The 26,285-nt window shown below is 44.7% G+C and overlaps 1 protein-coding gene across 1 annotated transcript; it reads left to right on the plus strand.

The window, feature by feature from the left end:
• The first annotated feature begins 1,180 nt into the window (after positions 1–1,180).
• lrig3 (leucine-rich repeats and immunoglobulin-like domains 3) lies at positions 1,181–24,421 on the plus strand. Its single transcript, XM_080491926.1, has 19 exons — positions 1,181–1,692; positions 6,934–7,005; positions 7,156–7,230; positions 15,540–15,674; positions 16,329–16,472; positions 16,610–16,753; positions 16,840–16,983; positions 17,818–17,961; positions 19,787–19,867; positions 19,972–20,043; positions 20,574–20,645; positions 21,239–21,402; positions 21,650–21,985; positions 22,066–22,347; positions 22,445–22,921; positions 22,999–23,157; positions 23,242–23,382; positions 23,465–23,716; positions 23,802–24,421. The coding sequence occupies exons 1-19, from the start codon at positions 1,496–1,498 to the stop codon at positions 24,047–24,049; spliced, it is 3,339 nt and encodes a 1,112-aa protein (XP_080348052.1). The 5' UTR covers positions 1,181–1,495; the 3' UTR covers positions 24,050–24,421.
• Positions 24,422–26,285: the final 1,864 nt, after the last annotated feature.

A 26,285-nucleotide genomic window follows, 5' to 3' on the forward strand; every position in this document is an offset into this window, starting at 1 on the left:
ATTAGAGAAAATACCTGCAGCAACAACAGAACATCAGCAAAAACTAACGCGTTTCACGGCGGTCTAAACCCTACTAGTGGTTAAACAATCCAACGCTTGGTGAATTCTGCCTCACAATTATAGGGAGGATTAAGGATGTGTTTGAAAAAAAAAAAATCAGAAAAGGCTACCTTTCTGATTTTTTTCAAGCTTTTGTACTTTATCCCATAAGCTAAAATTCATCTTGTGGGTCAAAGTGGACCCTCTTTTGGGTCTGTTTTGACCTGTAGACTATTTGTTTTACACTGTTTTACACAGATTGCGTTTTTGTTCCTCAAAGAAAATTAGTTCATGTTTTTAAACCACCAAATGGGAGTATTTTCAGGGTGTAATAACTCATTTGTACTAAAACATTGAAGGAAAAAATTACATTTACCTTTTATTTATTTATTTTTTACTCATCTGATCCCACCAAGATCAAACCAAAGAGGCTCCTGAACTAAAAAACAGTTTGACACCCTTGATTTAGATCAGGGGTGTCAAACATAAGGCGCGTGGACCAAAACTGGCCCGCAAGCGGCTCCAATCTGGCCGTCAAACCACCAAGAAAATTTGCTTCAAAGCCAAAGAGTTTCTAAAAACATGCTTAATGCAACAGCGACGGAAGTTTTTCGGAGGGATTCCACTGTATTTTACACCAGAATGTTTCATTAAAACCTTGAGATGTTGTCATTCTCAGTAGTAAATGTTGGGTTTTGTGAAAATATATATATCTCCATCACATAAATGCGCCACAACAAAGAAATGTATTAATTTAAAGGTTATTGTGGCAATATTTCACCGGTCCGGCCCACTGCAGGTGGAATTGAGCTGTATGTGGCCCCTGAGCTAAAATGTGTTTGATCAATTTATCAAACCAAATAAAATGATATGAAACTCGGATTTCTCATGCATACTTTGCCGTGCATTTGGCTCTTCACAACAAAGAAAAATCGGGCATTTCTTGATCTAATTTAACTAAATTAGATCAAGAAATGTCATATTCTGATGTGAACTCGTAAGTACGTGTGTAGATTTGCAGGTCCCAGCAGGAGCAGCAGTGTGGACTTCATTTCCCAGACACCCCGAGGCCCCGCCCCCCCCACCCCCCCCCCCCCTCGCATACCTCTGCTGTGCGCTCACGCTGCGCTGTGGGGATCCTGCACAGCGCAAGTGGCCCCAAACAGCAGCAGCGGCGAGGCGCACGGACGGCACACAAAGTTTCTCCACAGGAATGGGCAAGTTTGAGAGGAACGCTTTTCTTTACCACCTCAGGTCCACAATCCACTCTACAACCCGGACTTGGATATAAAAGGATCGTGCGCGCAGTGAAACAACCAGATTTGGGATTTTTTTTTTCTTCTTCTTCTTTTTTTTTTGTTGTTGTTGGAGTTTGATCACTCACTTTGGATTTGATTTGGCTCCATAAAGGCACCAAAAAAAGGGGCTCGCTCTCGTGTGTGGCAAAGGAAAGAAGATGCGTTCCTCTACGCAGCCTCGCAGTTTTGTGAGGTTTGCGCTCGTTTTCCTGCTGTTTTTGAGGCTGGAGTGTGGATGTGCTACTAACGCAAGGACTTGCCCCCCTCCCTGCGCGTGTTCTGGGGGTCTGGTGGACTGTAGTCGGCTAAAACGGGGCCAAATACCAGACACGATCCCGGAATGGGCAGTTCAACTGTGAGTCTTTTCACTATTTCACTGTATTTCGGTTTGCGTGTTGACGTTGTCCTACTTTTTCCTTCGCCATCTGATGCGTAAAAAGTTTGGTTTCCTTCAGCTGCGATGGGATGATCCACATTCCTGTCGTAGTGAAAGCTGGACTCGCTGTAGACCACATAAAGAAAAACCTCATCTCTGACTCTGCCGGTCCAGTTCATGATCATCTCTCTACATAAAGTCACAGGAAGGCGAGAAAGTTGCGCTCAGACGCGTGAATCTGTTCACGCGTCTTCTGTAACAGCTTTTGTTTGTTTCTCTTGGGTCCTTTAAATTCTACCTTTAATCTCAACGTCTGCGGGGGAACCACGGGCACACGTGGATTAAGTTTTACACCTCAATGTGCCATTTTCAGCCCCCTCCTTACAACAATTGTAATGAATAATCTGTTAAAGCCCAGCAGTGGCTAAAGGCATTCACATGTAATCAGACGAAGAGGTGCAATGAGGCTGATTGTGTTTTTAAAAAAGAAGTTGTTTGCATCCAAATTACCTGTCGGATTAAGCAAAATGTTGTCATTGAAACGCAACTATGTGGCTTATGCTTGTTTGACAATGTGCTTCAATCTCTATTGTTGAAGGTTCTCCAACTCTGAGGCCTTCCAAAGCCACACATCAGATGTGATCCACTTTTAATGACGTGCTTCTTCCTCACAGATGATGATTACTGACTGGACCTTTACTGCCCCTCATCACTTTATCCAGCACTTTGCTGCTCTGGACTCTCTCTTCAGTTTCACATGCTTTGATTCCATTTGGTCAGACCAATGAAATGACAGCATCATAACATATTAATAACAGCAACCAGGCATTCCCCCCTATTTATGAGCACATTCTTTTAGTGACCACATCTATTGAACTCCTTTCACACTAAGCAACCTGAAGATTCTTGATTTGAAGTGTGAATCCTTCTTTGACACAACAAAACACACAGAAGCAGTTCGCTTCCACTTTAGCATTGAGCTGCAAACAGCGGTTTACTCTTTGCCGGTAGAAAAGTGGGATTTTATTTCAATTGTGTCGAGAAAATGGACAGAAAATTCTCTCAATGTATTTTTGAGGGAGACTGAAAACTTTGCATTGAAGGAGAAGGGGGTCTCACACACTGCAATCCCCTTTGAGTTCCGTCTTTGTCTGCTAACGTTGTAATCGGAATGTTATTCCTTTCAAAAAAGAAAATTGCATTTAACGTCTTCTTTTGCCATTTTTTTTACATTCAAATCCTGGCGGCCGCTTCGGGCCAATGGGCCGTATGTTTGACACCACTCCTCTGGAAACTTGACTTTGCCAGAGAAAATAGACGCAGCCTGCAGGAGCCTCATAACCAACCGGGCTCGGTGATCCACCGAAAATGGGGGAAGAAAAAGGGAGAAAGGAAAAAAGAAAAAAGAAAGTTCCACATGGGGGGAAAAATTCTTTTCACTCTGGCATGCTAATTTACGAGTGGCTCTCCAGCACATCTTAAAGTCCTTAAAGCGGCCGGGCCTTTGTTTTCCAGCACCCCATTATTTCTGCTGAATTAGCAGCACCGGAGCCAACGATGGGACTGATTAAGGAGGAGCGTGGTGGATTAGTTGGAGGCAAACTCCCCGAGAGTAAAGAGGGAAAGTGGGAGGGAGACGGAGGAGAAGAGTGGAGCATGAGGAAGAGGGGGGAGGAGGAGGGGGGGGGGGGGGGGGGGGATTAAAGCGTGAATATCTGAGAAGCTGTTGGGGCAAGAAGGCCAAAGATTAATGCCAAGCTCTGCTACCTTTTCATGTTTAAACTCGGTTCCAACTTTTATTTAGATAGTAACGTGCGCACTCTGTGCCACATTATAAAGAAATACACTTTTGACCTACAATCCAGACACCGACGGAGTAGCGTCTGGATTGTAGAGCCACTGAAGTCTGCGGCTCAGCCCGTCTCGTAAATCCAGCCTGTCCCACGTCAAAATCAGGAAGAATGTTGGATTCAATAGTGAAGACGGAAAGAAAATCAGGACCTAAAAGTGCCAAAACTCCCGACAGAATTGCAAAAGACAAACTGGCTACTTCGGTGACTCACTGCTGCCCCCTAATGCACAACACGGGCATCAAATTTTACACATAGTACCTTTAAAGACCAGAGTCGTCATATGAGCACGTTCTTGGTTTAAGAATAGAATAGAATACAATTACTTTAATAATCCCAGAGGGATTACGCAGAGAATAGACAAAAGACAGAATAAAGATAAATATAAAAACACAACTGACAATATCAATGTAGGAAACCGTCAGATATCAACATGTCATTTCAACACACCTCCACGATATGACCTTTGATCAAAGTACAGCTCAGTTAGGAAAGGAATTAAAAGCAGGGTTATTTCACATTTCTCTTGATAATGAAAGAAATTAAGAAAACAAAAGTTTTGTCCTGCATTGCTGCTGCAGTGATTCACAACCTCAGGTCTGGGACCCCGTTGAGAGGCCGGCAGAGATCCCAGCACAGGGACGCTTTGTTTGCTCTATCAATGGCGATAACTTATCAGCATAATAACCATTTGCAAGACATTTTCAAGTTATAAGGCAGAATGACAATATTCTGTGTTTTTAACAATACCTTCCCCAATCCATGTTGTCAGGGTGAGTTTGTAAAAACACCCTGAATGGAACAGCTACTGAAGATTATGTTGTTGTTTTTTTACATTTCACTGTATTTTGAACCAGAATGTAGCATTGAAAATTAATTAAATTAATCAAAATTAGTTTTATGTTCATATTGTTGTCATTTTCCATATCAATCATTAGGTTTTGCGAAAATATAGACATTTTTATCGCATATACCCTGCAACACAGCAAAGAAAAACTTTAAAAGTTTAAATTTAAAGGTTATTATTGCACTGTTTTACCGTTATGGCCCACTCAAGATGAATTGGGGAGTTTGGGACTCAAGCAACATCTGCAATAAACATAAAATACACAATTTAATGGTAATTTATATTTAGCCGTTATGTCCCATCATGGCGTAAACCATCAACGACAGCTTTCGTAGCCTAAAGAGAAACTCATTCAGTCACTTTTGGGTATCTGATAAGGAGTATTTTCACCAGCAGACGCAGGCTGCAACCTGTTAGCAGCCCTGTGCGTTATCTCGCTCCACTCAGGGCTGCTTTGTGAGGGAAATGGAAGTGTCGGGGCTCCTCTGGGGTTTATCTAGGGAGTATGATAGGACACCTTTTCCCCCCCACACGGCCCCCCAGCGGCTGACCTACAATAACAACAACAACAACAACGCACAGCGGCATGCTGGGAACGGGAGGTTAGTGTTACCGAGGCGAGTAAAACTCAAAAAACAGGTCAGAGAGAACTTTTGACAGCGGCGTTTCGGACGTTTAAAAGGCGTCCCCTCTCGCTTTTCGTTGTGAATACATTACCAGTAGTTGGGTCCCCTCCTCCTCCTCCTCCTCCTCCTCCTCCTCCTCCCACTCCTTGATGGATTCCAGATGAAGGAGGCAGGGAGGAGGAGGAGGTGTAAAAAAAGAAAGAAAGAAGGAAAAAAAAAAATAAGAGAGAAGTGTCTGGCACCACAGTGTTGATCATGCGCAGCAGCGTCAATATCTCCACCACTTTACGGCCCTTCGAGGTTCAGCCTGCCAGATTCCCCGAGCTGCTTCTCGAAAACAGGCACCGAACCCAAAAGTCTCACCCCAAGTGAGATCCAGACGAGGACCGAGATCAGCCGAGAAGGAGCTCCAGATCCAAGGCCAGGCATGAGCCGGGCCGAACTGAGCAATATTTTATACAAACGTAGGCCATAAACAGCCTTTTTCCATCGTCGTTTCCAAACAATCTTGATGGTTCAAAGCAGGGCGTTAAACAAGCAGCACTGTGCAGGAGGACCTGGCAAAGTGTAGAAACCACAAAGAAATCTTAACTTTAATGGCTTTCAAACGTCATTTTGCACAATGAGGCGTCATAATACATTTACAGGGTAAATCACCAAATATGGTCACTTCCTGTTTTTTTTTTTTCTTCTTTCTTTAAAACTTAGTTAATTACCAAACTTTCTGATAAAACTGGTGACTATAGGTTGAATCTAAAGTGTCCAACAGATATTTGTAACATAGAGATAATAAAGAGTCAGAAATTTGGAAAATAAATAGGTCTTGAAAGAAGTTTTTTACACTCTAATTCCAAAGAGGATCCCATAAAGGGGATGTCAACTTTTTAATGTAGCTTCTGTATTAAAGTTGACTTTACTTTTATTTCCTTGCACTAAAACGAGAGGGAAACGACCTGAGTTGTTGTTATTTACGAATTATTTCGGCGTCATTCTACTGGTTCAACCCAGCCGCCGTTTTAAAGGGTTTCAAATGTTAAAGTCGGAGCAGGAATGTGATTTATACAAGTCCATACACCAGAAAATATTTCTGGACTGAGATCCAGCAGTTATTTAAGCCCCGTCGGCTTCACTCACCAGGACTTGGCCTCCTTTCAACGCAGCACAAGAATCTTGCCGCTCAATAACTTGTCGGCTTGTCTGTTTTGGCTCAGCGTCTCCCCCTCGGAAAGAGAGGGAGACGCTTTGGCACAGGGTTTCTTTTCTGTGCTACAAAGGAGGGATGAAAAGCCAAAACGAGTCCTTTAACTTCTTGTACGCCTCTTTTTTTTTTCCTTTTTTTTTCGTAGCGAAGGAGACGATCAAACTCGGAGAAGTTGGTTTTGGAGCCTTTTCAGTTGCTTTCAGATGTCAGGGTCTTCATATCAGTTTGGGTGGGAGTCGGGATCTGATATTTCTTCAAAAAAAAAGACCTTAAAAGGAATCTTAAATGGATTCTGGTATTCTGGTTGGTTCTTGAGCTGGAAACCGGCGCAGTTCTCACGGTCGGGAAAAATTGAAAAAGATGTTTATTTCACCGCCGCTGGATTTCAAGTGAAAGTGCGTCGTCGTGCTTGCAATAAATCTCGCCCTTATTATTATTTTATTTTCAACTTTCAGGTTGATTTCGCCACCTTGCAACATTTCCCATAACCTTTTCCGTTTAACTCCAGCCTCCGTTCTTTGATCCCGTCCTCATGTTCGCAGCGTTAAGGCTCAATAACACAGGGATTTTGAGTGTAATTATGTTTACTGTGTAGACCCAAATGGAAGACTAGAGCGATTGAAAAATACAGTGCACGGTGTATACTTTTCCCTTCGTTTCACCTTTTTTTTTTTCTCCCTTCTCCCTCTCCCACAGGGACCTGAGCCATAACAAATTGCAAACGCTTGACAGCTCTTTGTTTTCCAAACTACAACATCTTAGTGAATTGTAAGTACGCCTGCGCTTTTCAACGAGATCTAGAGTAAACACTGGATTTTCCAAAAACATCTTTCGTCGCTATTATACATATGACCTGCTAATCTCTAAAACTATGTCTTTCTTTTTCTCCCCCCCCCCCCCTCTCTTTTGGCAATGCAGAAAGCTGAACCACAACGAAATGGAGACGATCCCAGATTTGGGGCCTCGTGCTTCAAACATCACAACGTTGGTCCTGTGAGTAAACCTTTTTCTCAGTTCTGACACTTCTCTTGGTTTCGTCGCGTTCGCGCACGGTCCGGAGCGCAACCCTCCGCCGGGGCTGTCGTCGCTGGTTAAAGTAGTGAGCTGGAAGAGCCCCCCCCCCCCCCACCCCCCCCACCCCCCACCCCACCCCTCCGGTTCCACTGAGCTGGTTCCCAGACGGGGCAGTCGGGAGACATGGCAGCCGGCCCCAGACGGGTCACGTGTTCCCCGAGACAAATGCCATCAGCAGAAATGGAAATATTGTGTTCGCCGGCTGCTGTTCGGTGTATTTTTAACCTGGAGGCAGTGACGTGATGCTGGACAGAGAGAAAATCTGCTTGGAGGCGACCGGCGAAAACTAAATTTGGGGATTTTTCTTTTATATAAAGCAGAGGGACGTTTTCTCGTTCTTTACTTGGAAGTGAATGGCAGCCATTCTGGACGCCGGACAGTTTGTCTCCTCACTGTCTGTGGAGTTTTTCGTATTTTGTCCTGCTACTTGGGCTGCAGAAGTCTTTACTCACTTGCTTAAACCAGGAGTTTTGCAAAGTGGGGGAGGTTGAGCCCGTCCCGAAAGAGCTCGAACCACATTGCGCCCCTCCAAGCCCGCCCCCCCCCCCCCCCCCCCCCCCCCCCCCCCCCCAACTCTTGTGCATGCCACACATGCTTTTGTCCCAAACCAAGTAGTAATTTTTGGTTGGATGTCGTACTTCCTTGTGTTTTTCACATTAGGAAGTATTATTGGGAGCAGCTGTTGGGATACACAGACAATAAAACTCTTCTGGTGCTCGTTGGATGCAATGTGTCGTGAAATTCCAAAATAGACTTTCTAATTATCACAAATTAATTCCCAACATGAAACTTTTTAGTTTATACAAAGCGTGTTCAATTATAGTCACATTTACTGCGGTGCACCTTGCATTATGCAACTGTCCCACTTATGGGTTTGCACAAATTTATAATCATTGCGATTACAACCACAGAAAACCAAATAAGTCTAAACCCGTGCTCTGTGCCTTCATGTCCTGCATGCCAACATGTCGGTCCAATCAGATGGAGGTCGATGTGAATGTCTGAGTACATGGAGTACATCAAGTTTCACGTTTACATGGCGATGTTTTGAATACCCGGCTGAAATGCTGAAAACGACCTAGTTGTCATATAATGGCCACTAGTGGGTGCTGTTGTGTAGTTTTTCGAATGAAGCTACACGCATGCGCAGAGAACAATATCATGTAAAGCGTGCCGAATACACCAGATATTCGTTTGGACGGACATTGAAGTTGGATTAATGTTACTAAGTCCCAAGAGAATATGCACTGGGAGTCATGACACAAACATGGTTGTTACATTCCAACTACTCACGCATGTGCAGAAGGACTGTTTACTACAGTTGTGGTGCGCATGCGCAGTAGAGGCGCTTCAGAAAAGTTGCGTTTGTCCACGGGGACAGAGGCAGAGCATTTTTGAAAAGTTCCACCTTGGGAGCTGTTATGGAAAAGCTGCGTTCTCGGTGGCTCCGAGCGTCATTGCTGCGTAAACAGACACCCCAAAACACAACGAAACTTTAGAGCTCATGCTTGAAAATGTTGTGTCAACGGCACAATACAGCCAAATAAAATACACGCTTAGTCACAGCTGGTGTGAATTAGGGGCAAGAGAAAGAACACGGTTGGAAAAAAACGAATCTTCATACTGCAACAAGTAGTTACGTTCTAATTTTTAACAGGTTTACGTCTCACTTTATTGTTTTGATCATGATTTGTTCTTCAACATCAAGGAAAAGGCAGCCCCAACCTCCAACCTCCCCCCCCCCACCACCACCACCACCACCACCAATTCTTCTTGCTCCAGGGCAGAAAAAAACCACAACTGACTTCAGACTTTAGCAGTGCGTGCTTTCAGAACAACACCAGATATTAGTAAAGTCCAACCTCAACAATCCGACTCGTCTCCCAAAACCAACTAACATGAAGTTACTGTGGAAGAATGTGACTGACTCCCGGCTAGATGAGACCCCCCCCCCCCCCCCCCCCCCCCCCGAACAACACACACACACACACACACACACACCCGTCAAGTCCCGACACGACGCCGCGCGGTAGCCGCGGGGCACGCAGGCCTCGCTCCGTCGATCCACAATTTGTTTGCAGGTTTAAAGCAGGAGCGTCACCTCCAGCGATAAGTTGAGAAATCCAAGCCTGTCGGGCTCTTCACACCTTTCCAGACTTTGTTTGAATTTTATAAGCTTGGCTTCCTGGTTTTTTTTTTTTTGGGGGGGGGGGGGGTTTCCACGCCCATAAAAACACCTGGAATGAAAGTCAACATTGTTTTCGTCGTTGCTTATAACAAGGTCATCGGCTCAAACTGCTACAACCGTCCAAATAAACCTCAAACAACTTCTGGAATTGTTCCAAGTGAATACGAGATGCATTTTCTTCCACAAGTTCGTCCAAACCATAATTCCTCACTTGAAGATGTTCAGTGCGGTTTAGCCAAGTTTATGTCATCCAGATTAACTCTTCAGGCCTCATTGAAATGGGGAAGCAGATTACAGAATAACGCGAGTTCAGTTAGACTTTTATCGGGTTTGCATTATCGCTAATCTTAATTTAATCCTGAAATTTTGATCTCGTCTGATATAATTTCCAAGTTGCTTCTTTAGTAGAATAGCAGAGCTTTTAAAAATCCCCATTCAAGGTTGAATTTTCAGAGTTTGAACTTAGAGAATACTGAGCTTAAATTGAAACATGGCACACAGTGAAACATTTGTTGTTTTTCTCGAACTCAAAAGTAGGGCTGCACAATAAATCACAATTTCAAATTTAAAAATGACTGAATGTTCGTCTGAAAAAAAAATGCTCATCGTCACATCGATTAACAAAGATGAACTAATTAAATTATAATCGAACCGTTTCCTACTTGGTGGCTCCAGGGCAGAAACAAACCAAACCACAAAGTTAACCAACAGTTTCCACCAGCAGCATTTTAAATAAAGCAGAGGAACTGAACCAAATCATAGCCGGTGTAAATTCCGGGAAAGAGAAAGAGCACTGTTTATTTGCAAGAGCCAATCTCGAAGCACAACAACATTATCATCATGTAATTAATAGTTTGCATTTCTCGCAAATCACATCGTTATAGCAATATATTATGGCAATACTGAACAATGATATTGCATTTTGTATCTAAAATTGCGCAGTTAGAAGTTGTTTGGGTGACAAATGTTCAGACCTGTTTGTGTCAAAAACCTGTTTTATGCTCTCTGTCCGTCTCCTGTATGGGGAAAAGCCCTTCTGAACTTTGACAATCTGGGAATTTGTGGGAAGCTTCGTAGCACTAATCAAGATTCAATCATCGTTTGTGCTTCTATGCATGAAATAGTTCAATGCAAACCATTTCTAACAATGTATTCTGTAATAAATCAACCTTATTTCAGGTAAACTGGGCAAACTAACATCATTCGCCTACATAAAGTGACGCTAAAAGCTAAATTTGTTCCGGAAAAATTTTCATTTTTTGAGACGTTGCCTTTTCTGCCCATTTGGTGTTGTTTTCAGTGGGAAACAGGACTTACCCATGGGGTAACTTTTCAGGTCCCCGGTGGTAGAAGTGTATTCATTTTGTTGTGAAAATAAGCTTGTAGCCACTCACAGTTAAAGCAAATGTTTAATGTTAAGTAAACCCTAAAAGACCCTTAAAGGGACAGGCACATAATTAACTGCTGTCGGTTGAAGCATAAAATTGAAGGTATGAAGTGACGCTGAGAGGGTTTCTAGTGGCAAAAGGAATGTTTTTCTTTTATGTTTCGATGCCACAAATAAAACATAAATTTGTGTATCGTATTGCCCCCTTTAAACACATTTTCCAGTTACAGGCAGAAATACCACCATTTAAGATGAGATTACAACCTTAACCACAGCCGCTGTGACCGCAATTTATAGTAAGTGTAAATGTTAAAATGCAGTGTAACAGGAACACAGATGAATAGCTCGCCGGAGTGGCTCAATTGCACAGAAAATTATACTTGTATCTTTGCTGGCTGACACCCTATTTCCTAAGATTAGGAGACGGGGTTTTTTCCCCCCCCTACAGTGGAACATTTTTCCTGAATTTCACTCAATCCTTCAGTTTCTCCAAGCTGGGAGGGTTGCAAAGAGTAGAAGAAAAAAGAAAAAGAAAAAGAGAGAGAGACCTCAGGGTATCGAATACCACTTATTCAAACAGCCAGTCAGACATAGCGGCAGCTCTCGCCGACTCCTTTGACCTCGCAGCTCTGAGTAAAAACAAACGGCAATAACCCTGCAGCTGGTAGTAATTGAGTCGTGATCATCTTAATTAATTGAACAATTTCCCAGGAATTTATGGAGGGGGTGAACCCCCGCCGCCACTAAATCCCACTGCCTGTGTTCAGGGAGGCTTCGACAAATGACCATAGAGATCCCAGGTCTGATTAGGTGTGTGTGTGTGTGTGTGTGTGTGTGTGTGTGTGTGTGTGTGTGTGTGTGTGTGTGTGTGTGTGTGTGTGTGTGTGTGTGTGTGTGTGTGTGTGTGTGTGTGTGTGTGTGTGTGTGTGTGTGTGTGTGTGTGTGTGTGTGTGTATGTGTGTGTGTGTGTGTGTGTGTGGAGGTGAACCTCCTGGTATGTCTGCAGAAACGGAAATTGTCTCAAGGATGAGCGTCGCACACCAAAACGGGAACGATCAAAGCAATCTTCATGGCTGGAGCTGCTTTTAATGAGAAATGTCACCATTTGTTTGGCTGTTATCTGATTATCTAAGTGTTGTTAATACGTTTATAACGGCTGATCAGGAAGAATCCGATGGTCGAAAGGGACTTTCAAAGAGTTTAAAGTGTGGCGGCTCTGTTCTACTGGGATGTCGAGACACTATTATTTAGTTTGTTGTGTCCCGTCTGCTGGTGAAGTAGCTTTGATCAGTGTGAGACGGAGATTTCATCCCCTGATACAATGAAAATAATCCAGCAGAAGGACGATACTTAGACTGAAAGGGGTAGATTCCTACCACTCCAACATACTCAATAAAATATGGTTATTTAGGGTGATATTATTAATATTATAGAAGTTTAATTTTTAAATAAAAAATGCTTTAAAGGGGGATGTCTGGGAAATGTAGTGCAGGAGAGTGAGATTGTGTCTGTTTGCCTTAATAACATTTTGCTCTTTAATTATTTTATTCTATTTTTTCCCCCCAATGATGACACTTGAAATAGCTTTGAAGCCTGCCACGTTTACAAACTATGTTTTCATGTGAAAATGCAAAACTTTCGCCGTGTTTTGGGTGTCTATTCACATGACAACGGTGCTCGGAGCCACTGGGAACGCAACTTTTTGAAAACGCTCCGTCTCCATGTGAACGTCTGGGGGGTAAAAAAAAAAAAAAACAGCCTACTAAACAGTTTTACACTGGTTAGGTTGTTTTCTAAAGTGAGAAAAACATTTCGAAATATGTTCTTTATTAGTAAAAAGTCCAACAACTGCTGTCGAATTCAAACACTGATTCATCAAAAAAGTCCCCCCCACATGTGTCGAAACTCTCCAGGCTCCTCAGGGTGACGTGTTGAGCTGCTCGGCCTTTCGACTGAGATACGCGCGGCGTTTAATATGGCGTCTCGACAGCGAACGGAGCGCTGGTTCTCATTACAGGCGCCACTGCAGAGAGAGGCAGTCGTCAGATGGCTTCTGAAAACTCTGTTCTTTTTCCAATAGGAAATACCACACACACACACACACACACTCGCAACGCGCACGCACACACACACACACACACACACGAGCAAAAAACAACAAAAAAACGTTCCATTTAAAGATCTTCTCTCCCTCAACTGTTAAAAGTATTATTTTGCAGCTCGGTGGATAAAAACTTAAGCTGAAATCGCAAGTCAGCAGGAACAGAAAGTCCATCAAAGATCTTTGGTGGTTTTACCCGGCGTGTAAATGTGGTCAGTTTGATGGTGGTTGAGGCCAAAAATACGACGGCGTTATGAGAAGCGCGTTGGCAGGTATCAGCCTTGTGTGGCACCCGAGTAATGCCTCACCCGCTCCCGTTCCACTTCTGCTCCTTAAACCGAGGCGAAGTCAGCATAGCTGTCGTTCCTGGGACTTTCTTCTTTCTTTTTTTTTTTTTAACGGCGAATTTTGAAAGACGCTCTGGTCGGCGCCCCGTCGGCTTCCTCCAGGCTCAGCGGACGTGATGGCGTCCGTGATCACATCAGATTGGATGAACAAATTTGAAAATGCGTTAAGTTACAGCGCACAATGCTCGGGATTGAGTGAGAGAGGAAACTCATTATCCCGGCGTGCGAGTCGTTTGAAAGGCTTTGAGAAAAACCACTCATTGACATCTCTGTTGAGATTCTTAAACCCGAAGGTCTCTCACCTTCTAACCCCCTCCACCTATCCGTAGCTTTACCCACCCAACCCCCCCCCCCAAAATGAGAACTGGAAAGACCGGTTCTGCCTCACCGGGCGGACCCTCTCCTTTCTCTCAGCGAGCAGTCAGGGGAACATGAAAACTGAGATACAGGTGGTGCGCAGCACTTTTGTTTGGGAGCTGAGGGCCGTGATGCATGGAAAGCCCTCTGCAAATCTCCAAACAAAAGAGCTGCCTGTGCCTCTTTTTTTTCCTTCTTTTATTGTAGACAATGAGCTAATGTGTTTTACCATGACCCGTAGTTACTGCGCATCAGATTCCTTTGCTATTTTGTGCCATTTTGGAAACAATTCAACCCTTAAAGGGCAAGTGATTGTCGTCCAGTCATTATGATGAACACCGTAGCGTTTGGCCTCTTTGCTCCGGAAAATCATTTTCTATCTCATGCCGGTGCACCTGATGACACCGAATAAAGCCAGTAAGTCATATTTACAGTATTTTACTCTGAATAACACATAATATTGTAGTCCTCAATAATCTACAAGCAATCTTTACTGGGACTTTAAAGCTCATTGAGATGATTTACTTATAAGATTTGTTAAAAAACAAAGTGTGATTTTGGTCAATTTTACACAGTCTTACACATAGAACTATCCCTTACCAACACATTAGCAGGTCAAATACTTAATATTCACGTATTTTATTTGAGTGGGTGTCCTACAAAGGGTTAAGGTGTGACTTTATTCCAGAATAATGGAGAAGAAGCTTCTTACAAAGATTTGCTCTCTTTGTACCAACTCCATCAGTTTGGGCGTTGGACGTAACGGAGGTTCATCTCTGAGCACAGTCCCGCCTAACGTGTTGCTTTTCTCCGGGTTTCTGTGGTAAATGTGCAGCCAAACCGTGAAGGTGTGTAAGAATCGGGTCGGCGTTAACCACGCCGCAGCCTCTCGGATAGGTGAGGCGTCTCGATTTCACGGCGGCGAGGCGCCACGCTGTCCCTCCCTGTCCGAGGAGGCCCGAACAAAACGCCCAAAAAATTTGCGATTACCCCGGGTGCGTTCCTGCCTCTGGATGCAAATGGCGAGCTTGCGTCCGACGTCTTATATGCACGCGGCACGTTAAAGCAGGTTAAACACCTGCGGGTCAACCGATCGAGAGAAATGCAAACAATTACATCTCAAGAGCGCCGCCAGAACGCTCTCCTCGCTCTTTTCGGACGGAGTGAATAAACAAATCAGGGAAACTCGAATCTCTCCGGTCAGCAAGGTGTAGCTGGAGGGGCGATCCGCTGCCGTCGCGATGAATACTGAAAACGAGGCCTGTAGTCTGGCGCTTTGGAGGGAATTCCCCCCTCCCCTCCACTCTCTCCGCTGCCGAGTCTCATACACAAAGAGGGCACTGTACAGGCTCTGTTTATAACTAAGCAGTCCCTGCACTGCAATTTAGGAGGCGTGCAGCTCAGGAAATTGCTGGCCTCTGCCAAGGCATGCTTTCACTGAGGGAATGGTATTCATCAGCCAAGTAATTGGCAGGTTACTTTTTTAAATACCTTGTTGGTAATTACCTTATAAACAAAATAACACATCACTAAACCGAACGGCTGTTTGGTGTGAAGCACAGTGACAAGAACAATTTGTTGCCTTTTATGAAATATGCGTGCAGCATCAGCAAAAAAAAAAAAGAAAAAGAGAGAAAGATGACGGCGAGTCTTCACGCTGGGTGGCATGTTTTATCTACGCGAATGCGTGAGAGTTAGTTTTTTTTTTTTCTTTCTATAATACCGCCGCCTAATTTGAGGGACTTGAGCGTTTGTGTATCTGGGAACGTGAAACGGTCGTGCAGCGCCAGTCCGTACGCACAGGGCCGTTTTGTCATTTATTGGAGCGAAGCTGTCGTGTGTTTTCAGAGCAAACAACAGGATTGCCAGGATCTCCGAGGAGCAGCTCCGGCCTTTCCTCGCCCTGGAAACGCTCGACCTCAGCAACAACAACATCGTGGAAATAAAGGCCAACTCCTTCCCCGCTTTGCCGCTCAAGAACATGTGAGTGTCGCGAACTTAAGGGGTGCCTGATTCTTTCCTGTGATGAGCGGCGTTATCTTAGATCGCGCAGCGTTAAGAGGTTAAACCGCGATCAGCCATCGTTTGAGAAACAAATACGTCAGTTCGTGGTCATTCATCGTTACCGTGGAGCAATTAACGCCACTGCAAAAATTCATCTAGACTATCTTTAAAGCAACTTTTAATCTGATCGCACTCTAGCTCCGACTAGTGGCAGCCAGGTGCATGGCAGTTAGTCGCCTTCTTGTACAATGATTAAAACACAAACGGACGCATTCATGATGAAAACATGTCCTGGAAAATAAAAACCCTCCAGTGTTTGATTTGGCATTTTCACAAAGCCAATCGCACTCGAAAAGCGTCGTTCAACTCATTTAATCTGACCGATATCTTAGTGAAGAAGAGAATCCTGCAAGCGGCATACACTGACAATATTTTATACCAGTGATTAAATGGGTAAATATACAGACACGACTGGGTAAATGTATTTTCTCGTTCTAGCTTCACCTCAGCCGTCTCGTGCATTCCGCTTCATGTGCTCCATGTGTTTCTTTTTGTGTTTGCGCTTCCTGCTTCTGTGAAGCTCTGCACATCATTTTTTTTTTTTTTCCATAATTTTCAATGCATTTGTCTCAGGTACCTCAACAACAACCGCATCTCATCCCTGGAAACCGAGTGCTTCAACAACCTGTCCAGCTCGCTGCAGGTCCTCCGGCTCAACCGCAACCGCCTCTCCTCCATCCCGGCCAAAATCTTCCAGCTGCCCAACCTGCAGCACCTGTAAGTGGATTAGTATGACTCTGCAGGTTGATCCGCAGCTTATGGGCCGATATCGAACCTGGTCCTTTTCACAAAATGTTCAGTTTGTCACGGTTCTACTTTTACGCTTCATGTCGATTTCTCCCCGCTTGTTTCAGAGAGCTGAGCAGGAACCGTGTCCGCCGGGTGGAGGGTTTGACGTTTCACGGCCTGCACGCCCTTCGATCCCTTAAGATGCAGAGAAACGGCCTGAGCCGCCTGATGGACGGAGCTTTCTGGGGCCTCAGCAACATGGAAGTGCTGTACGTAAAACTGTATATGACCGTGAAGTTTGGCTTGTAACGCGTTGAAATGGGGTCTGAAGTCGTGTGTGTGTGTGTGTGTGCAGGCAGCTGGATTACAACAACCTGACGGAGGTGAGTAAAGGCTGGCTGTACGGCCTGCTGACTCTGCAGCAGCTCCACCTCGGCCACAACGCCATCAGCAGGATCCGACCTGAAGCCTGGGAGTTCTGCCAGAAACTCAGCGAACTGTAAGACCACCTTTTCTCTCTCTCTCTCTCTCCCTCCCTCTCTCACTTTCCATTCACACTCTGAACTCCCAACACTTCTGTGTTGCCCTTTCCTCCTCTCTGGCGCTCCTGCCTGCCCTTCCTCACACTCCACGCACACACACACTCCACGCACACACACACTCCACGCACACGCACACACACACACACACACTCGCAGACAAAGCGTCGTTTCTTACCGCTCGGCCAGCCTGTGCCAACATTAACGCACTGCCAGAATATTACACACCCCTCTGCCTCTTTTCTGCTCTGCTGTCACTGTAGCGAAACCTTCATTTTTGGGGTTTTTTTTCTGGGGGAATTTCCGTTATTAGTTGTGCTTTTTTGGGGGTTTTTTGTGAAATACCCACAAACTTCAGAGGTTTCTCGAGCCATCAACACACGTTCATGGAAGAGGATTGGATTTCCTTTGTTGTGGCTGCTGTTTACAGCAGCGGTCTGCTCTGTATTTGCCCTGTCTGGATGCTTTTTTTTTTTTTTCCTTTTTTCCTTTTTTGTTTGGGTTTTTCTTTTTCTCCCTCTTCTCTGCCTCTTTTTCGTTCTTATCACATGAACCTGAGAGTAAACAAGCCGCCTGTGGGCCGTGAACGTGTCCAGCTATCTGATTTGCTCTCATCTAAGTTTACTTTTGAAAAAAAAAAAAAAAAAGAGAGAGAGAGAGAAACTGTTGGGCGGCAGAAATCGATTTTCCAAAACTTGAAAGAAAGGTTTTTTTTTTTATATTTTCCAATGTGAAAAAACATGTTATATTCAATGTAGAAAGGACACTGACGCTATTTTAACCCTTTCCTGCAGACACCTCTCCTCCAACCACCTGTCCCGGCTGGAGGAGTCCAGCTTCGTCGGTCTCAGCCTGCTGGACGAGCTGCACGCCGGAAACAACCGCGTCAGCTTTATAGCGGACGGAGCTTTTCGTGGCCTCTCCAACCTGCAGATGCTGTGAGTTCCACTCAGTGTTTTGCAATAGAATCATTGGGGGATCGTCCCCCCCCCCCCCCACTTCCTTCATGCCCTCTCATTCAGACATGTCAAACTCCTGTCATGTTAAGCTGTGACATTTTAGAAAAGGTGCACTTTTGAAAATGTCCCCCTTCGTGCAACTTTTTTTTTGCTTTCATAAAGTTGAATTTTCAGTTGCTCCGAGCACCGTTGTTGTGTAAGTGGACCCCAAAAAAACACAATGGAAGTTTCCCGTTTTCACTTGAAAACGTTGTCGTCTAACAAAGCTATGACTTAACAATCTGTTGATTGTTTTAGGTTGTTTATTTGTATGTTTAACAAAACTAAGCCAATTCTCCTTTAAAGCTTCAGGGATGAATGCTCCACACCATCAGTCCAGTCAATATTAACATCAAATGCACCTACGACTTCCATATGTGGCTCCGATCCCCCCCCCCCCCCCCCCATGCTTTTTTAAACCCACTTCTACCACCAATCCTCTGCCTGAGTGGAAATATCCTGCCTGATTTGTTTTGGGGATGTGAAATAGATTGCCGTGTTGAGGTCTCTCCACACACATTAAAAAAAAAGAAAACCTCAGAGAGGCACAACCCCACCGACCTCAACAACCTCCCCCCTTCTAAACGTCGCTTCCTTCGCCCAACATCATCCACCATCCCCCCATTTCCCACAGAAAGCCTTCGTAACGTTCACCGCCCCCACCCCCCAACGAGTTGGGACTTTTTTAAACTGGAACCAAATGTGAGCCGGACTGTTGAGGTCATGAAGGGGCAGGTGTGCACTGAGGTGGACGTGGTTTGCTTCAGGGCTTCAAACCTGCCACCCCCCCCCCCCCCCCCCCCCCCCCCCCCCCGTACGCACACTGTTACTCAGTTTCAATCAGCCATAGCCAGGCATGCTGAGGGGAAAACAACGGTTTGAAAGCTTTCGAGCAGGTGAGGGATCAAAGGAGGCAGCTTCTCTGGGAAATTCTCGGCTTTTAGGAGCGTCCATACCCACAAAACTGTGTGTTTAGTTGGTCCGTGTGTTTTTCTTTCTGTGCACAGTGGGATAAACGTCCCCACTTGTTTTGGTTTTTGAGGATTCAGTGGGATTTGGTTGCAATAGTTGAGATTTTTAGAAATCTAAGAGGAATAGGAAGGATTTTGGAACAAGATATTGCGACACAACCAATATCTGCTTGGGCAGTAGCTGCAATTTAAGCGAGGTAATATACATTTCAGTTTTCAAATGATGTGAAGTTAGAAATTAGCCATTCTCATTGGCTCCCACTCTAATATATTTACCAGGTTTGTGTGTTGCGTGCTATTTTATCCCCCAAAAAAGAAGTAATTTCTATTCACATTGAAGCCAACTTTTTACACCATGTAATCTGTTTATTTGGCTGAAAGTTATTATAGGAAATGTAGTGAAAGCCAACATTATTGAACTTTTTTCAATCGTCAATCCATATATCTATGTGATATCCAGATTCTCTTTTCAGGATAATCGCGTACATATTTAAATGACTTGTGGACTGTATTTATTCACTGAGATAAAGTTTAAAATGCAGCACATATGTTACATGGCTGCTTCCTTGTTAAACCTATCTCGCTTTTAAAACTGCTTCAAGTGCCAGGAAGGGACTTCCTGTTGAGGCACGGAGTTGCTTTGAATAAAATTTTAAATGTCTTGGGCATTTCCCCCCCCCTCACGCGAGACGTAAAGCCGCATAAAGTTTTATTAACATCGCAAGCGCAGCCGTTTTCTGGGTGTGGATTTTTTTTTTTTAACAATGTGGTCTGTCTTTGTTTTCTTCTCAAAGCGATCTCCAAAATAATGAAATCTCCTGGACCATTGAAGACATGAATGGGCCTTTCTCTGCTCTGGACAAGCTGAAAAGACTGTGAGTGCGCGATCAATCCGACTTTAAAGCTCGGCACGGACAAAATAAGGTGAGCGGCTGAGAAGGAGGGCCGGGAATTGATCGGGCTTTTGTTATTTCCCCAGATTCCTTCAGGGGAACCAGATCCGCTCGGTGACCAAGAAGTCTTTCTCCGGGCTGGACGCGCTGCAGCACCTGTGAGTCGGCCTCACGTTTCACAGATTGTTTCCAAAAGGCAGAGCTGTAAACCAAGCAGAGCTAATGACACTAAGACAGAGGCTGTTTGTTAGAGCTGTACTCCCAAACTGTCTTCTCCGATTCCTCCGCTTTGATGTGGAATCATGAAAAAGAAGGGGGAAAAAAAAAGGAAAACGCATCTCCCATTAGCATCTTTACGTGTGTGCCAGACAATATCGATCATCAAGGAAAATGGAGAGAACTCGGAGTGTATGAAAGTGTGTGTATGAGTGTGCAACAGCTGCATTTGATTCTAATTAGAGCTTTTTCCCAGCCGTTGCCAGCGCTCAAAGCGGCCCAGAGCTGGGCCTCTCTTGATTAACACAGCAAACTGCTGCCCAGAGTTTTATTGTTCTGGAGCCCAGACCTCCTTTTTCTTCTCTCGATTGAAGTTTTTGGAGCGGCTGATGTCGGCAAAAAAAAAAAAAAAAAAAGCTGCCATCTTTCCTCCAGGATCTTAATTTCCTTATTTCTTTCGGTTCCTCCGCAGAGATTTGAGCAACAACGCCATCATGTCGGTCCAAGCGAACGCCTTCTCTCAGATGAGGAACCTGCAGGAGCTGTAAGTGTGATCACAGTTAAAGACGGCTTCGGTTAGTGTCTCGAGCGTTGATGTGGGACAGAGCGCCAGGTGAAAGTCATTACGGTCTGCTGGGAAAGTCGGCTGCAAGCTGTGTGTAATCACACGCTCACAGGTCCCTTTGTCTTCTGCTCAAAACCTGAGCCGGAGAAACTTTACTTGACTGAAAATGAGTGCGGCTTTATGACAAATGACGTATTCATTACTTGAGGCAGGGGGGGTCAAACACATTCTAGTTCAAGGGCCAGATAGAGCTTAATATCACCTTGAGTGGGCAAGAACCAGTAAAATAGTGCCATAATACCCTTGAAATTTAAACTTTAATTTAATTCTTATGTATGTATATGTGATGAAAAGGTCTATATTTTTGCAAAACCAAATAATCACTCCCCAAAACGACTACAATGTCATTATAAAATCACTTTTAATGATTCCTTCTGGTGTAAAACATAGTGAAATGTAAAAAAAACAACCAAAAAACATCATGCAATCCACTAAGCTATTTAATGAAATAACTGCAGAGCAAATAAAAAGATTGTGGTATCTCCCCCCCCCCCCACCCCATCCCTCGGCAGGCGTCTCAACACCTCCAGTCTGCTGTGCGACTGCCAGCTGAAGTGGCTTCCTCTCTGGGTGGCAGAGCAAACCTTCCTGCCCTGCGTCAACGCCAGCTGTGCCCACCCGCAGATGCTGAAGGGCAGGAGCGTGTTCGCCGTCAGCCAGGAGGAGTTTGTGTGTGGTAAGCGATGCACTCGCCCGGCGCAACACCTCGACTCGCGCGGACCACGAGGTCCTAAGAAGCAGCCATTTGTCCTCGGCAGGTTTTCCATTTTACACGCCGACCCAAATAGTTCCAAGACTTTCCTCCCCGCCTCCTGAGCAAGCTAATGACTCACTTAAAGGAACATGATGGAAATTTACTGGGACCCCATTTTAGAAAAATCGACAATTTAAACGTGAAAACCTGTCTCTTGTCATCTGCTCAGACGACTTCCCGAAGCCTCAGATCACCGTGCAACCGGAGACCCAGTCGGCCTTGAAAGGCTCCAACGTCACGTTTGTGTGCTCGGCGGCCAGCTCCAGTGACTCGCCCATGACCTTCGCCTGGAAAAAGGACAACGAGGTCCTGAACGACGCAGAGATCCACAACCAGGCTCACCTGAGGGTGCAAGGAGGAATGGGGGGCGAGACCGAAGTGACAGAGTACACCACCACGCTGCAGCTTCGAAACGTAGAGTTCTCCAGCGAGGGAAAGTACCAGTGTGTCATCTCCAACCACTTTGGATCGTCTTACTCCACCAAAGCCAGGCTGACAGTCAACAGTAAGTCGGCGGAGGGGATTACCTTGTGATATTTTGAACTTTTCAGTTATATAATTTTAAATTTGACTCTCTGTTTCCAGTGCTACCTTCCTTCACGAAGATGCCGATGGACTTGAGCATCCGCGCCGGTGCAACGGCCAGGCTTGAGTGCGCCGCCGTCGGCCATCCTTCCCCTCAGATCGCCTGGCAGAAAGACGGCGGCACGGATTTTCCCGCCGCCCGCGAGCGCCGCATGCACGTGATGCCCGAGGACGATGTCTTTTTCATCGTCAATGTCAAAACGGAAGACATTGGCGTTTATAGCTGCACGGCTCAGAACACAGCTGGGGCTATATCTGCAAACGCTACGCTAACCGTTCTAGGTGAGGAAGTCACAAGTTCAAGGGCAAATCCCTTTCAACTGATGATTCACTCCACAGTACATTTTCACATTAACTTATTCTACTGCTCCTCCGACAGAAACCCCTTCTTTTTTGCGGCCTCTTATGGATCGTACCGTGGCCAAAGGTGAGACTGCAGTCCTCCAGTGCATCGCCGGCGGCAGCCCAGCCCCGAGGCTGAACTGGACCAAAGACGACAGTCCGCTAGTGGTGACCGAGCGCCACTTCTTCGCGGCCGCCAACCAGCTGCTCATCATCGTCGACGCCGCCGAGGCAGACGCCGGGAAGTACACCTGCGAGATGTCCAATGCACTGGGCACAGAGAGGGGCAACGTTCGCCTGGCCGTCATACCAAACCCTAACTGCGACTCTGGAGTGCAGGGGGGCATCGGTGTCGGCATGGTGAGCGGAACGGGACCCGACGACGACGGCTGGACCACGGTGGGGATCGTCATCATCGCAGTGGTGTGCTGCGTGGTTGGCACCTCCCTGGTTTGGGTGGTTATCATCTATCATACCCGTCGAAGGAATGAGGACTGCAGCGTCACCAACACAGGTTGGTTCATAGAGGAGGGCTCTGGTTTTCTGCTTTCTTAGCAAAACCCGGCATAACTGGATTCTCTTGTGCTTCAGACGAGACCAACCTCCCCGCTGACATCCCCAGCTACCTGTCCTCTCAGGGCACACTGGCTGACCGACAGGACGGCTACATCCCATCTGAGAGTGGGAGCAGCCATCAATACATGGCGTCGTCGATTAGTGGCTTCTACCTGCAGCATAGAGACATGAATGGTAAAATACTATCCAGTCATTTTTAAATTTCCAAGAAACATCTCATAAGGAGGCATAATTGACACTCATCCTTCACCCTAATAGGTCTTTGCCACTTGGATACAGGAAGTGAGGCAGACCTCGAGGCAGCCATCGATCCCTTGCTTTGCCATTATCAAGGTCCAATTGGCTCACTACTCCGCCGAGATAACGTATACTCCACCGACCCGTCCGAGGTCTTCACAGGTTTGGAGAACATTATTTTCTTTGTAATCTGAAAACAGTGTTTGACCACAGCCGTCTCACTAACCTAATTTCTCGCCTTCAGGCTATTCCGTGGACCAAAAACCCATCTGCTCAGATTCCTACAGTAGCCTGACCACCTCAAAAAGAAGGGACTATTTTCTGTCAGAGCACTTTGACCTCTGCTCCTCCACTGTACTGATGCAGCTTCCAAATGCCAATCTGCACCACGGCTCCTCCCACCAGCCGCCTGACCGCCGCTCGTCCACTGAGGAGACGGAAGCAGGTGACTTTGGGAAACCTCATGAATGTCCCTCCTCGCGCAATACCTTCATGGGTAAGCCTCGATTTCGTCGGTTTCCCAAACTTTGCATATATTGTTAGCGCTTTGCCTGATCTGCTCTGCAACTCTTCTCACTCAGGAACGTTTGGGAAAGCTCCCTGGAGGCCTCAGCAGGACCGCTATCCAGAATTCAGACACCCTTTGGTGACAAGTAATGGTGGAATAACTCTGCATGAGAATCCGTACGCCGCCCCGGACGGCGACACAGACCCAGAAGACAATAACATTGAGAAGGACTCGTCGTCGGAACACAGCAACAGCGTCTACGAACAGCCTTTTGACAACAGTCGGACTGATCCCATCTCACAACGCCGAACGAGCACCTAGCGGACAGACTGAGCTCTTGTTTTTCACGAAGAGGACGACCAAAAAAAACTTGACATTTCTACCTCACTGAATGGAATTTTTTGCAATAAAGGACTCTTCAAATGTGCAACGAGTGAATGTAAAGGACAGTTTGATGTTCCTGCGGAGACAAAAAGAACATTTTAGCAGCTATTCTTTGAGGATGCAGATCCAACGAAATAATATAGATAAATATAAACTTTTATATAAATTTTATTATATTTTGTAAATTGTATATAAACAGATTTCAATATTTTTTTCTTACATTTTGTGTTAAAAATAATAATAAATAAATTCCAGTCCTGCCTATTCAGTTATTCCAACTTTGAATGAAGCAATGTTTTGCACATGTGGAAACAATAAAAAAAACAAAAACAAAAAAAAACACCTTAATGTGTGCTGCTACATTCACCTCGGTGCTGAGAGTCTTCAGTGATGTTGGAGACTCCGTGCCAGGAGGGGAGGAGGGCCGTTGGGTTAATCACTAGAGTTTTAAAGAAGAACCACAGACCGCCAAGGACAGTGCAGGTCTGTCATCAGAGCCCACACAAAGAGAGAGCTGGAGCATGTTTAACTGTTTAGTATCACACTTGAGTTCAGGTAGCGCTGGGTAACAACCAGAGAAGCTTAATACGTTCTAATGATTACGAACTAATAAGCAAATATTCTGCTGAGACAGTATTTATGGCTAGATCAAATCAGACTGCAACTGGACAAATAAATTTGAGTTTGGAAAGGAGGTCACGTTCCATAATTACTTCTCCATAAGTCTTTATTTTTTCAACCACATGGCTGATGTAAGACTCATGTTGTGATCTCGTCCTAAAAGGGAACTGAATCGTTCCAGTTCAGGTTAGTTCCGTTTCTATTTTTGTCCCTGTAGAGCAATTAAGTGTTGCAGCAAAGTATAAAACACAAAGAGCGCAACAAGAGGGAGGGATAAAACAGTGTGCTGAAACGACATCAGTAGCGGCGATCAGATAGAATCGTAAAATAAACTAAAATAGATCGACGCCAAACAGCTTATCGGTTATAAAATGCAAGATGGGTAAAGTGCGATCAGAACCACTTCTTTACTTAGAAGTTTTACTCTGAAAACTTCTAAATAGTCATGAGTATCTTTTGCCCGTGACTGCAAACACTAGAATCCTGGTGTAGAAAATGCTTTAGAAAGAAATAGAAACAGTGTTTATTTTTCTAGTTTTGAGAACTGATGAGACAGCAAATCATCCTCCAAATCGTACTCCCAAGTTGTTACACTTTCTACCGAGCAGTAAAACATGACTTGAGGTTTTAACGACCAAAGATCAACTTTCAATGCAAGTTCAAGTAAACAGCTTTATAAATATTGAGTTTAAAATACTGTTCCTGAAAGACATAGTGGCCTTAAAATGACTGATTCAAACAAAGTTCTTAATTTAAGCAACCTTGTTGAAAAAGAGACTTTTACGCCATGGCCCCAAAACATGTTCATTTCGGTTTAAGGAAATTAAATACATTTTTAGTCTTATTGTCACACGATGCCTCCTCCACGTGAACTTGTGACGCCATGTACATGTTTCCTAACCCTTTTCAGTCACGTTAGACTAGAAAAAGAATAGATGTGTGCAAATACATTTTCCCAAAATACAAATTTAATTATTTAGATGGATTGACAACAACGGTTTTTCACCTGAAAACCTCGATTGTGTTTTGCGTGTCGAAAATGCAACTTTTGGAAAACCGCTCCGAAGTCGAAACTTATCCGCTTCCGCGTTAACGCACATCGTTTAAAAAAACATTTCCGTAACGCAAAAAAACGTAGCCTTTTCACTTGAAATGTTCCCATGTAAACGGAGTTCTAATCCTGTGTGAGACAATTACTAATCCTTTCAAAGTGAAGCTCCTCTTAACGTTACTTCAAAATGTTTGGACGCAGTTTAAATCAAAGTGTTCACTCACTATTTGCTCTCTGCGCTCTTATCATTGAATCATCCTCCACAGGGGGTTGAAACAAGTTGAGCATTTGAGGAGTAAAAGTACACATGAGCAAATGCAAAAACTATACACTGAAGCACAGATACCTGAAACATGTACTCATACTTCCAACCTCTGGATAACAGAGACTCAAACTTCCAAATGTTACCACTGAGACAACTTTCCTCCATAATGACTCTGTTAATAATAAAAGCCTTAATTAAAATAAATATATAAATAATCACACATAATTCGCCTTAAA

Source organism: Lipophrys pholis (assembly GCF_963383615.2).
Source record: "Lipophrys pholis genome assembly, chromosome: 22".
Taxonomy (NCBI): Eukaryota; Metazoa; Chordata; class Actinopteri; order Blenniiformes; family Blenniidae; genus Lipophrys; species Lipophrys pholis.